The sequence below is a fragment of the Schistocerca nitens genome, chromosome 2 (genome assembly GCF_023898315.1).
Source record: "Schistocerca nitens isolate TAMUIC-IGC-003100 chromosome 2, iqSchNite1.1, whole genome shotgun sequence".
NCBI lineage: Eukaryota > Metazoa > Arthropoda > Insecta > Orthoptera > Acrididae > Schistocerca > Schistocerca nitens.
Genome location: NC_064615.1, coordinates 949428181 through 949443080, shown reverse-complemented (window position 1 = coordinate 949443080; position 14900 = coordinate 949428181). Strand labels below are relative to the sequence as shown.

General features: G+C 45.2%; 1 protein-coding gene across 3 annotated transcripts in view; it reads right to left on the bottom strand.

The window, feature by feature from the left end:
• LOC126237274 (neither inactivation nor afterpotential protein C) overlaps nucleotides 1-14900 on the bottom strand; it is a 383219-nt gene that overhangs the window by 135637 nt on the left and 232682 nt on the right. For all 3 annotated transcript variants that reach the window (XM_049947204.1, XM_049947206.1, XM_049947205.1), the window contains exon 17: nucleotides 11380-11669. In XM_049947204.1, the coding sequence (XP_049803161.1) occupies nucleotides 11380-11669 (290 nt within the window). The remainder of the gene's footprint in view (nucleotides 1-11379; nucleotides 11670-14900) is intronic.

Sequence of the window (14900 nt, the reverse complement as noted above, 5' to 3'; positions counted from 1 at the left end):
AAAAAAAAAGCACGAATGTCAAAATCTAAATTCAAGGCAATGATGATTGTTTTTTTTGACATCAAAGGGATTGTGCACATTGATTGGGTACCAGAGGGACAAACAGTGAATCAGCATTACTACATTAGCGTCCTGGCTACCCTACGTGAGCGAGTACGGAGAAAACGGAACGATTTGTGGAGAAAAAAGTCATGGATCCTTCACCAAGACAATGCCCCAGCTCACAGTGCGTTGTCAGTGAAGACGTTTTTGGCAAAACACAACATTCCCATCTTAGATCATCCACCCTACTCACCTGATTTGGCCCCCTGTGACTTTTTTCTTTTCCCTAAAGTCAAGTCAGCTTTGAAAGGAACTAGATTTGAGACTGTTGTAGCAGTAAAAGAAAAAGCGACGGAAGTAATGTATGGACTTACCGAAAATGATCTGCAGCATTGCTATGAAGAGTGGAAAATTCGTATGGAGCGGTGTAGAGACCGAGGAGGAGAGTACATTGAAGGAGATAACATGAAATTGTAAATAATTGTAAATAAATGTTTTTCCAGCATCAGTCCGGTTTTTTTCTAGCCGCACCTCGTATAATAGGTCAAACACAGGGAAACAGTTAATCTTAGCTATGCCCAGGCCTCCTTACACACACACATCAAAAAAAGTTTTGTATCAGCTCGGTTGCGAGAGTTCCGGAACCTGTACAGAAAATTGGAATAGAGATCAACATAAACATCATTTCCGCCCTTTTTATTGCTCATGAAAACCACACATTGCGTGTTGTACCACCACACAGCGAGACCTTCAGAGGTGGTGGTCCACATTGCTGTGCACACCGGTACCCTTAAAGCCAGTAGCACGTCCTCTTGCATTGATGCGCGCCTGTATTCGTCGTGGCATACTGTCCACAGCGCCTTGTTAAAGGCACTGTTGGTCCGAATTGTCCCACTCCTCAACGGCGATTCGGCGTAAATCCATGGTTGGTGGGTAACGTCGTCCATAAATAGCCTTTTTCATTCTATCCCAGGCATGTACGATAGAGTTCATGTCCGGAGAACATACTGGCCACTCTAGTCGAGCGATATGTTATCCTGAAGAAGTCATTCACAACATGTGAACGATGGGGCGCGAATTGTCGTCCATGAAGACAAATGCCTCGCAAATATGCTGCCAATATGTTGCACTATCGGTCGGAGGATGGCATTCACGTATCGTACAGCCATTACGGCGCCTTCCATGACCACCAGTGGCATATGTGTGCCCCACATAATGCCACCCCAAAACATATGCGAACCTCCACCTTGCTGCACTCGCTGGACAGTGTGTGTAAGGCATTCAGCCTGACGGGGTTCGGTTGCCTCCAAACACGTCTCCGACGATTGTCTGGTTGAAGGCATATGCAACACTCATCGGTGAAGAGAACATGATGCCAATCCTGAGCGGTCCATGCGGCATGTTGTTGGGCCTATCTGTACCGTGCTGCATGGTATCGTGCTCGCAAAGATGGATCTCGCCATTGACGTGGGGAGTGAAGTTGCACATCATGCAGCCTATTGTGCAAAGTTTGAGTCGTAAAACGATGTTCTGTGGCTGCACGAAAAGCATCATTCAATATGGTGGCGTTGCTGTCATGGTTCCTCCGAGCCATAATTCGTAGGTAGCGGTCATCCACTACAGTAGTAGACCTTGAGCAGCCTGAGCGAGGCATGTCATCGACAGTTCCTGTTTCTCTGTATATTATCAATGTCCGAACAACATCGCTTTGGTTCACTCCGAAACTCCTGGACACTTCCCTAATTGAGTGCTTCTCCTGGCACAAAGTAACAATGGGGACGCAGTACTGAAGAGCTTTACCACACCTGCTCTTACTTGCTTCTTACATTTGGCCTATTTTGCAGATCTCAGGAGCAGACCCACGCGCCGCCTTCCAGGCGGGATACAAAAGACCGTGTACCTCCTTCCTGGTGGAATGACTGGAAATGATCGTCTGTCGGACCCCCTCCGTCTAATAGGCTCTGCTCATGCATGGTTGTTTACATCTTTGGGGGGTTAGTGACATCTCTGAGCAGTCAAAGGGACTGTGTCTGTGATACAATATCCACAGTCAACGTCTATCTTCAGGAGTTCTGGGAACCGGCGTGATGCAAAACTTTTTTTGATGTGTGTATTTAAAACAAATTACAGGTGGCGACTGAGCACGGGGGGCATTATGTCCCAGCGAATTACACTGCATACAAGTGACTGGTTGTATACGCACATACGTCTCTCTGGCGTTTTCTCTGAGGTCGTACAAATCTATTCCAGAGTCACTTTTCACAAACCACACTTTGAACCTAATTGCCAGTCTAACTGGCCAGAGACCTCCACCCTCTCTAACAGCAAACAGCCATAACATTTTGTCGTCACTCACGACACTGCAATAATGACCCATGACATTGGTCGACATCGCTGGCTCTTCTGGCACCAGCTGTTACAGGCTGGCATACTTCTGGCACCAGTTGTTACAGGTAGGCGGCCCCGTAAGTGTCAGGATGGTTGAGCAGTCACTGACACTTAAAATAACAGGACGACAGCTCGGGATTGCGAGCAGGACGACGGGTATGTAACAGTAGTTCCCCAGCGGCCGTGCAATCAGAAATGCAGCCATATATAAACATCATTCTTTATATAGCAAGAACTCGTGCGGTAGTGGTTGGTGGGGTTTCAACAATTTGCCTCAACCTCGGGCAGCAGAATCCATGCCACCATAAAGAAGGTAGTGTGTCGGCACTGCACAGATGCCAGAAACCAGCAAGGTGGTCTCAGTATAGCCGCTGTGTCAGCGACCTTTGCAAGTGGGTCGTAGTCAAACAATGGACAGTCACCAGCCCTCTGCGGTGGGTAAGGTGTGGGTTGCTGACAGGTGAAGGCTACCAGTCGGGGATTCCTCAGAGACATCCAGGAGTCATTTGATGACAGTTGGGAGGAGACCCCAGCCATCATGCATCAGCAGCATCATGCCTAGGAGTGGTCCAAAGACAAACAGATGACAGAGGTGGCAGCTAGTTGTAGACAAAGGCAGGTGCCCAACATCGGGTGGATGCCTAGTGTGGGAGTTCACAACATAGACAGCAAGACAGCAGACGACGACAGATACTGCTATGTTTGAGTGGCTAGTATTTATACACCCCCCCCCCCCCCCCCCCCGCCCCCCCCCCCCCGCCCCACCCCAGGTCTGTTATGACAAGGTGCCGTTTCTGAGCACATACCTCAAACCGAGTCAGCGCAGCACGAGTTAACCCTTGCATGCCACTGCCTCGGACTGGTGTCTTGCACCATGCTGCCTCAGCATTACTCCCGCCTGCACATTGGAAATGGACAGGCAGCAGGTTGGCCTGCCTGTTCAGGATTCTTTCGTCTGTTAGGAATGGTGCCGGTGTAACATGCATGTGTGCAACTGAACAATACGTTCTGTAAACACCACAGACAACAATATGTTCATGATTGGTGGTTATGTCCTATTTTGCAAATTGTATCAGGAGATGGTCAGGCCACATTCAAGCAATTACTCATCAGTTCAGTGTTGGGAAACAACTACCAGTCAGAAACCATACCATCAAGAACCAACAGCTTTTCACACCAGCCACTGCACCATGTGTTTACCACAGACTGAACCGGAACAACGTTACTGAGTGTTCAATGGCTCTGAGCACTATGGGACTTAACTGCTGAGGTCATCAGTCCCCTAGAACTTAGAGCTACTTAAACCTAACTAACCTAAGGCAATCACACACATCCATGCCCGAGGCAGGATTGGAACCTGCGACCGTAGCGGTCACGCGGTTCCAGACTGTAGCGCCTAGAACCGCTCGGCCACACCGGCAGGCGAATCTTCAATCCGTTGATGAATGTCACCTGGTTAGATGACCTTTAGCACACAGTTCTCAGGCCACAAGACCGCCACGCCAGATTGCAGTCTTGACAATGGATACTAAGCTGGTATTTTGATGATCTGCAGTTCAACGCTTGTATTTTATTTATGGATGAGGTGACATTCACACATAATGGAGTAATATATTTACCGCAAAGTCATGTGTGGGCAGACACAAATCTCCGAGTGATTATGGATACAAAGTATCCAATGTGTGGGCAGGAATTGTGGGTGATTGGCTCATACGGCCTTAAACATTATAGGAAATATGAGTGCTGTGTATTACCGGTTTCTGTGCTAACAATTCAAATCCTCAAACGTGTGTGAATTCCTAAGAGACCAAACTGCTGAGGTCATCGGTCCCCAGGCTTACACACTACTTAAACTAATTTATGCTAAGAACAACACATACACCCATGATCGAGGGAGGACCCGAACCTCCGGTGGGAGGAGCCGAGTAGCCCGCGACATGGCGCCTCAAATCCGCGCGGCCACTCCTCGCAGCTTGCTAACAATTACCTATGCTATTGGAGAGCAATATCCTTGCAGAAAGATAATGGATGTCGTTTATGCACGAAGCGGCAAAACTCTGTTTTCTGCGTCTTGTAGGCTACAAAGAAATGATGGCTAACAGAGGATTGGCTCATCTCTCAGCAAATATTTGCTTTCGGAGATACTTTTGTAGAACTTTTTTTGTGGTTTCGACAAGTACAACAAAATCATCTTCCCTCTACTTACTTTATTTGGCGAAAACTTCGTTACAATGTACTGAACCGTTCACGAAATAAACGTGATGCAAGTTTTGGGTGACATCACTCCCCTCCCCCCATCCCCACTCCCTATCTCTTTCTCCTTGTTTGTTTGCATGGGACTCCCTATCTCTTTCTCCGTGTTTGTTTATGAGGGTCTCCCTATCCCTATCTTTTTCTCCGTGTTTGTTTGTGTGTGTGTGTTCCAGCATAGCTTAAGAACAGCTTCATTACAAAGGCATTTACCCTACTTACCAACAGAAAAAATCTAGCTGTAAGGCTGATATATTCTTAACACTCTCATGGATGAGGCATGGGTGTGAATAGATGACATGTACAAATAATCGGAAACTGAAACCAGTATGTCTCTGGCTGTTAGGATACCTAATGATAGATTCGATGACATTTAGCCCCTTAGTGTGACATGTAAGTCATAACTCTGGAACTCTGAGCCATTTCAGGAATAGTTGGTACACATATGACCTACTTTTCTGAAAAAAAAAGTAGGGTGGGGCTAGCACATCCTAGCACTCCTTAGAGCGTGTATGGGAGTGGGAGAGGAGGGGAGGGGAGGGGGTAGGAATAGGGGAGGCGAAATAATATTGCCTACAATAAAGTTTTGTGTTAAATTAAAATTATATCGAATTTGTTAAATATATCACTTTATGATTTGCATACTGTATTTTTGCCTTTAAAACATTTAAATTAACTTTAGTTGGGTTTTACACTATAAGCAGATAATCGTCTTGTGGCAAGGAAGAAAGGAAGTAAGGAATATTGTGTTTAACGCCCAGTCGATATCGAGGTCTTTAGAGGCGGAGCACAAACTCAAGTTGTGGAGGGGTGAGGAAAGAAATCGGCCGTGCTCTTCGAAAGGAACCATCCCGGCAAATGCCTGGAGCGATTTAGGGAAATCACGGAAAACCTTAATCTGGATGGCCGGATACGGGTTTGAACCGTCGTCCTCCCGACATCTTGTGGCATCAAAGGCTTCAACAATACATTAATTTCTCGTGGCACATCCGAAACAAACACGCCACGAAACAAATGGACACACAACATGAAATGGCGGCAGAAACTCTGTGCTTGGCTAACAAGTATACAGAATGCATGTGTAACGACAAAAACAAAAGAAATAAGCGTCTTAGTATGACAGAAGCAAGGGAAAAAACAGCACAACTTCAAAAACCTTATGTAACACGCTAAATAACCCGTTATATAATTATTTTCCAGTCGGAAATGAACGGAAAAAATAAAAATAAAAAACGTTTTGTTGTTCGCAGATGACAAGCTGTAGACTGTACAGCAGATTTAAAGTTACCAGCATACACTATTAGCTTCATGTGAGGTATGTAAACAAATGTACCGGGTGGTTGGAATTAAATTTCTCCCATTTGCAACGTTAGAAAACGGAAATTAATTACCGTACAATGACCACACTTGATATTATTAATGTCAGTGACATGGGGAAGAGAAATAATGCAAAATCAATTTAAATGAAACACTTTTAATGTGCTGCTACGGTACATCATACCATTATATACTGGTACTATTACTGCAACAAAAGGGGTTCAATGTGGCGCCCGTCAGTGTCCAGAAGAGTCAGAAAATCGTAGGATTGCATTCTGCGCAGTAGAACGAAGTTTGTCCGTAGGTATGCTGGCTACCTCTCTTGATATGCTGCGCTTCAGATCAGCACTTGTGTGAATGTTCCCCTGGTAAACCCTGACCTTCGGGTACCCGCACAACCAGAAACCACAGGGAGTGAGATCAGGTGGTAGTGCCGGCCAAGCATTTGGAAACGACCAGCTGATAATTCGATCGTTTCCAAATGTGTTTCGGAGTAGCAGGTGAACTTCACGAGCGATTTGCGATGGGGCCCCATACTGCATGAAAACTGTTGAGTTCAATGCGTCTCGCTCCTGTAGGGTGGGTCTGACATGCTGGCGAAACATATCGCAGTAACGCTGGCCAGTGACACTGCACGTTGTAAGAGGTGTATTGCTCCTGCGATATGCAAGGTATAAGAAAATCTCTGACCAGAGAGCAGTGTTGACTGCAGTAGGAACTGTGTAGCTGTAGCAGTGAGTTGTTGCGTGTCTGGAGTCTGCTCTGGTCTGGTATGGTGTATCGTGTTGGCTGGCCCGGTCGCGGTGCAGCGATGTCGGAGCCTGAGTATTATTGTATAAGGTAAAAAGCAGCCTCGCGCATATGTATTAATGTTATCTGAAGTCGCATGTAAATGTTTTTAAAACTCTCGTAATAATAATCTTTCTCATAAAAAGTGACTTTTAACAACCATTCATTTCAATTTAAAGAATTTACTAATTTCTCCCATCCATGATCATCCCGATTATTGCAATAGAAAAATCAGTTGCTTCCTTTCATAAATGACAGATAGCTCGGCCAGCATTGCACAGAGCTGTGCCGGAAAAATTTATTGTAAGAGCAGATATATCCGGCGACTTCATTGAGGTAAGAATTTTTCCTTTTTTTATTCAGAATGATCTTTCAGGGCCATGACGGAGCACTGCTGTCGTCCAAAATTTACCAGGTTAAATCCACAGTGAATTATTGAAAAGTCATAAGTGAGCGACAATTTAATTGAGAGGTTAGTTACATTGTTTTATTACAAGGTTACTGAATTCATTTTTTTATTGGGACGTTACACATAAATGTGAACGACATAATTATAATTTTTACTGTTGAGAGATTTAGAAATTTTTCTGTTTTGAGGTTACGCTAAATGTGAATGAGCTTAGATTAAATCAGAAAGAATTTTTGTGGGGAGATTAAATGTGAATGAATTTTGTGGGGAGGTTAAATGAGAATATTATTCATATTATTTATTAAATATTCTGTGGGGAGGTTACAACGCCTTTGGTCACTGAGCGCCAACCTGCCCAAAAAAGAAAGGGCCAACCATAAATGTAGCCGCCGGCTGCGGTGGTCTCGCGGTTCTAGGCGCACAGTCCAGAACCGTGCGACTGCTACGGTCGCAGGTTCGAATCCTGCCTCGGGCATGGATGTTTGTGATGTCCTTAGGTTAGTTAGGTTTAAGTAGTTCTAAGTTCTAGGGGACTAATGACCACAGCAGTTGAGTCCTATAGTGCTCAGAGCCATTTGAACCATTTGATAAATGTATCCGTGAAGCCACACCATATGGTGACACATTCACTACACAGAGGAACTTCATGCACAGTGACTGGAGATGTAGATGCCCACACTCGGCAATTCTGTGCGTTCACCTCACCCATCAGAGAAAAATCAGCTTCGTCTGTCCATAGGATGGTCGAGGGCCAGCCGTCGTCAACTTCAATCCTTGCGGTGCAAGCTGCTCTACGATATGGATCTTGTACGGATAACATTTGAGAGTAGTTCGAAGCACATTCTGTACAGTGGACCACGGGATGTTCAACTGTCGTGACAGCACGCGCACGCGATCGGGAATTGCGCGCAGCGTTGTCTGCCATAGCAAGAGCGATTTAATTAACCACCTGTGGTGCAGCTGGTCGTTGGCCTCTTTCCGAAGTGATGCCCAGTTCTCCAATTGATTCCAACTTATTCATCATGCTCCGCACAGCAGGTGGAGAAAGAGGACACTCCCGTAATCCGTTCAGCCGGTGATATTCTCGAAGTGCAGCTGCAGCATTACTGTTGTTTTAATAGTAGAGCTTCACCAACAATGTCCTGCTCCTTTTGTCCAAGCTCATGATGACACGTCAAGAAGTGCACTGCGACTGGTCAGGTATGCCAGACTATGAGTCACAATGACGGATCACGGCACCTGTCGGCCATAATTGGAACTGGACGGTGGCGCTGTGACGCATGGAAATCATGCATCCATTACTCTGGACATTAATGCTACGGTGTTTGATACTCGTACAGTAATTAATTTCCGTGTTCTAACGTGTTAAATAGGGAAAGTTTAATTATAAGCACCCAGTATATATCCACATCAATTCCAAATTTACTATAAAACCAAAATCTTTACACATACTGTAAACAAACAACATATAAAGCCCAACTCAATGATATACACTGTTCAAAAGAATTAAGTGAACACGTGTACCAAAGCCTGAGATGTGAAATCTATTTTGATACAGGTTCCATGGTGTTCTGGGAAGGCATCAGTGTTAACAACCGTATGGAGCTTGTCGTTGTCCATGGAGGCCTTATCGCTAGGCGTTACACTGAACAGATCCTGTTGGATCTTGTGGCGGCTGCTGCATATGGTGGTGGTCCTGAATTCCTTTTAAAGCTAGGGCCCATGTGGAGGGCGTTAAAAGGGATGTCTTGTAAGCCCGAACAGTGAAGTAATGGAATGACCGACGATGAATCCCGACCTAAACCCGTCGTGTATAAGTGAAACATGCTCGACAGACATGTTCGTGGTCATCTTGTTCCACTGGAGACTCTCATCGGCTTTCATTGAAGACTGGGAACTGTTATCTCAGGGTGATCTTTCTGGACTTATAAGGAGCATGCCACATAGGTGTCAGGCAGTGATAGAAGCTCGTAGACGGCGTACACGTTACTGAAGCTCTCAAAGTCCAATGGAAAGCAGCCAGGATGATGAAATGGAAGATTGTTTCCATTTTGTTTTCGATACCTGTCGAAAATATCAGTTCCTTTTATGTAAACGGTTGAGGATGTAACGATGTTTTGCGGTGTACCTAATTTGTGGAAGATAAAGAGATAATTTGGTAACATAACTCAAATTATTGCTCAATGGAGTGTGGCAGATCTACATCTACATCTTCATACATACTCCGCAATCCACCATACAGTACGTGGCGGAGGGTACCTCGTACCACAACTAGCATCTTCTCTCCCTGTTCCACTCCCAAACAGAACGAGGGAAAAATGACTGCCTATATGTCTCTGTACGAGCCCTAATCTCTCTTATCTTATCTTTGTCGTCTTTCCGCAAAATGTAAGTTGGCGGCAGTAAAATTGTACTGCAGACAGCCCCAAATGCTGGTTCTCTAAATTTCCTCAGTAGCGATTCACGAAAAGAACGCCTCCTTTCTTGAAAAGACGCCCACCCGAGTTCCTGAAGCATTTCCGTAACACTCGCGTGATGATCAAACCTACCAGTAACAAATCTAGCAGCCCGCCTCTGAATTGCTTCTTTGTCCTCCCTCAATCCGACCTGATAGGGATCCCAAACGCTCGAGCAGTACTCAAGAATAGGTCGCATTAGTGTTTTATAAGCGGTCTCCTTTACAGATGAACCACATCTTCCCAAAATTCTACCAATGAACCGAAGACGACTTTCCGCCTTCCCCACAACTGCCATTGCATGCTTGTCCCACTTCATATCGCTCTGCAATGTTACGCCCAAAATCATGTTCGCGTAATTCTTCTAAGCAGTGTATGCCTTAGCTCTGTTCTGCATGCAGACTAATGTAAAATGTGTCACACTTTATAATAGCTCCTTTTGCAGATATAAATGTTGTTGTTGTTGTGGTCTTCAGTCCTGAGACTGGTTTGATGCAGCTCTCCATGCTACTCTATCCTGTGCAACTTCTTCATCTCCCAGTACTTACTGCAATCTACATCCTTCTGAATCTGCTTAGTGTATTCATCTCTTGGTCTCCCTCTACGATTTTTACCCTCCACACTGCCCTCCAATGCTAAATTTGTGATCCCTTGATGCCTCAGAACATGTCCTACCAACCAACCCCTTCTTCTTGTCAAGTTGTGCTACAAACTCCTCTTCTCCCCAATTCTATTCAATACCTCCTCATTAGTTATGTGATCTACCCATCTAATCTTCAGCATTCTTCTGTAGGACCATATTTCGAAAGCTTCTATTCTCTTCTTGTCCAAACTATTTATCGTCCATGTTTCACTTCCATACATGGCTACACTCCATACAAATACTTTCAGAAACGACTTCCTGACTCTTGAATCTATACTCGATGTTAACAAATTTCTCTTCTTCAGGAACACTTTCCGTACCATTGCTAGTCTACATTTTATATCCTCTGTACTTCGACCATCATCAGTTATTTTGCTCCCCAAATAGCAAAACTCCTTTACTACTTTAAGTGTCTCATTTCATAATCTAATTCCCTCAGCATCACCCGACTTAATTCGACTACATTCCATTATCCTCGTTTTGCTTTTGTTGATGTTCATCTTATATCCTCCTTTCAATTAAATACTTTTTTGATAAGAGTTCGTATAATCCAAAGAAGAGGTTAAAATGTAACAACAATTTTTCGGAAAGAAAATAAACAATAAACACACTGAAGATGGTACAGAAATGCTGAAACATGTGTGGGTGAAAAGAGAGTCTTGCATAAGGCTGAATTCCTCTGCAGTTTTACTGTCACTAGATTTATTTCATTTTCTTATCTGATGCAAAGTTTGGATGAGTAAGGAAGTGGACTAAGTGAGGTTTCCAGCTACCAGCTAGTGATGCAATAAGGAAGTGTGTGCATACTGAAATTCCAAACGTGTGAAAGTTCAAATGGTTCAAATGGCTCTGAGCACTATGGGACTTTACATCTGAGGTCATCAATCCCCTAGACTTAGAACTACTTAAACCTAAGGACATCACATACATCCATGCCCGAGGCAGGATTCGAACCTGCGACCGTAGCAGCAGCGCGGTTCCGGACTGAAGCGCCTAGAACCGCTCGGCCACAGTGGCCGGCCGTGTGAAAGTCGTGGAATGCTCTTTAACGGCCAGAGAGTTGTGTTGAGCACCCGCAGACTCACCTGCGGATGAACTCTGCGAAGGTGATCCTGTGCGGGTAGCCGCTCTGGCGCGCGCGTGCGGTGTCCACCACGGAGAGCGCTCGCAGCTGCTGGCGCACCACCTCTGGCTGGAAGCCGCGAGGCGCGCCCGTCAAGTCGGCTCGCAGACAGCGCACGAAGTGTGTGCCGCCGTTGCCCGCGCCCACCGACAGGTTCTTCAGCAGCTCCAGGCTGACGGCACGGAACACCGCCGCCGCCGTGCGCATGCGCCGCGTCTGCGAGTACTGCCCGCGAGACTCGGTGTTGAACCTCTGTGGAGCGAGAACGTGCTCGTCAGTTGCCGCCGGTCACCTCTGCCTAAAAGGCTTTTATTACGAACAACTTAAATTGAAAGGGACACACGGATAATGTTGTGGGAAGGCTAACAAAAGGCTGCGTTTTATTGGCCATTAAAATTGCTACACCAAAAGAAATGCAGATGATAAACGGGTATTCATTGGACAAATATATTATACTAGAACTGACACGTGATTACATATTCACGCAATTTGGGAGCACAGATCCTGAGAAATCAGTACCCGGAAAAACCACCTCTGGCCGTAATAACGGCCTTGATACGCCTGGGCATTGAGTCAAACAGAGCTTGGATGGCGTGTACAGGTACAGATGCCCATGCAGCTTCAACACGATACCACAGTTCATCAAGAGTAGTGACTGGCGTATTGAGACGAGCCAGTTGCTCGGCCACCATTGACCAGACGTTTTCAATTGGTGAGAGATCTGGAGAATGTGCTGGCCAGGACAGCAGTCGAACATTTTCTGTATCCATAAAGTCCCGTACAGGACCTGCAACATGCGGTTGTGCATTATCCTGCTGAAATGTAGGGTTTCGCAGGGTTCGAATGAAGGGTAGAGCCACGGGTCGTAACACATCTGAAATGTAACGTCCACTTTTCAAAGTGCCGTCAATGCGAAAAAGAGTTGACCGAGACGTGTAACCAATGGCACCCCATACCATCACGCCGGGTGATACGCCAGTATGGCGATGACGAATACACGCTTCCAATGTGCGTTCACCGCGATGTTACCTTTTTCAATATCCCGGTCGTTTTTCACGTAATGCTCGATTTAAATCGATCATTTGCTGTTGGTAGCGATCAGTGTTAACGGTTTCATCAGATTTTAGCGGCTTATAATAGATAAAACCATTCTGATCCCACCAAACACAGAGCTTCGTCTTGTTTCCAAAGCGATTTGGTCTTGCAGTGGATGTCGATGGTTTGCCTGGATTCACCCATGATTTACGACGCTTAGAATTCTCAAAATATATCGATTTTTCATCGTCTGCCACTATTCGTTGGAGAAACGACTTTCTTTTGTATCTGGCGAGCAGCATTTCACAAGTGGTCTTTCGATTTGCTTGCTGTCTTTCATTCAGTTCATGCGGAACCAATTTTCCCACTTTCTGCACCTTTCCCACAGTTTTCAACAGAAGAGAAACAGCTTTCTGCGTCACACTCAATTGTTCCGCGAGTTCCTGTTGAGTTTGAATATCATCTTCATCCAATAAGGCCTGCAATTAGTTGTCTTCGAACTTTTCGGTGGTTTCTCGCTCTTGTCGTTTCTCACGTCAAAATCACCAATTTTGAATTTTTTGAACCACTCGAAACACTATGTTTTCCCAAGAGCACGTTCGCCGAAAGCTTCAACAAGCTTTAGATGCGATTCTGCAGGAGTTTCCTTCAAATGGTAACATAAAACAACGCTATTCGCAAATCGTAGTTCGTAGGCACAAAACTCGACATGTTTACGGGTTTGAAACAGATACCGACGTATGGAACTTCGGTTACTGTGTGTTGACATTCGTCGTCAGCCGTTACAGGAAGCAGATGGCGCTGCAGACGACGTCTCACTGGCCCTGCACTGACGGCTATAGGGATATTCCGGCTTCATTCTTCTACACCTGCTATGAATATCAACTAATATTGATGCCTTAACGCATTCGTATACAATTTTGCCGACTGTTAATCTGGTTGGTAAATTGGATGGAAAGTTATTTATTGTGTTGCGAGAAGTTGGAGATGCTCTGTCCCCTATGATTCTTCCTCCTGTGCATGATCCTGCAAGGTCAGTAGGGAATATTTACGTCACAGCAAGCAGGAGTGGATAAATGGGCCTAAGAGAACTACCAGTACGGTATGAGCACTGCCTTTGGCCAACAACTAGTCAAAATAACTTGCTTTTGCTCAATTCCTGGTCTGCGTATAAAATCATATTCCTTTAGAGAAAACCTTCCCTTCTGAATTGCCATTAATACCACCTGCAACCACTGGAGAAATTCAGCCTCTGGATGTTTGTTTTTCTACATCCACATCTACATATGTACTCCGTGGGCCACCGTACGGTGCGTGGCGGAAGGCACCACGTACCACAACTAGTCATTTTCTTTCCTGCTTCACTGACAAATGGTGCGATGGAAAAACGACTGCCTAAAAGCCTGCGTGCGAGCCCTAATTTCTCACATCTTATCTCCTGGGTTTTTATGCTAAATGCACGATGGTGGCAGTAGAGTCGTTCTGCAGTCAGCCTAAAATGCCGATTCTCTAAATTTTAGCAATAGTGTCTTGCGAAAAGACCGTCGCCTTCCCTGCAGGGATTCCCATTTGAGTTCACAAATCATCTTTGTAATAGTTGCAACCTGTAACAAATCTATCAGCACGCTTCTGAATTGCTTCAGTGTCTTTCTTTGGCCCGATCTGGTGGGAATCCAAAACACTCGAACAGCACTTAAGAACTGATCGCACTAGCGTTCGATATGCTGTCTGTTGTATGGATGAGTTACACTTTCACAGAATTCTCCAAATAAAACGAAGTCGAGCATCGTAACCTAACGTGTCATTTCACTTAATGTCGGTCTGCAACGTTACGCCAAGATATTTGACTTGTATAGCACCACTCTACTAATGCCGTACTCGAACTATAGGGTTGTTTTTGCTATGAAGCAGCATTAACTTCATTTTTCTACATTCAGACCAAGCTCCCATTCATCGCTCTAACTACAAATTCTGTCTAAGTCATTTTGTATGTTCCAACAGTCACTAAACGATCATCTTCCTGTACACTACAGCGTCATCAGCAAATGGCCGTAAATTGCTGCTCACCCTATCCGTTAGATCATTGACACAGGCCTATATAGAGAGTAAGAGTGGTCCTCTCACACTTCTGTGGGGCACTTCTGATGATACCTTTATCTCTGAAGAACTCTTGCCGACGAACTGGTTTCTATTACATAAAAAGTCTTCGAGCCACTGACATATCTGGGAACTTAAACCGCATGCTCGGACCTTCGTCTACAGTCTGTAGTTGGGCATAGTCTCAAAACACTCTCCAGAAACGTAACTCTGAGGATTATGTTACAGGGAGCCGTGTAGCGATCGTGGCAGCACGTCGCGAGGTAATCGACTTTGAACTTGGGTAATCATCGGCATAAGACGCATGAGTTATAGAATATGAGGTGCGACAATAAAGTAAAGAGACTGATT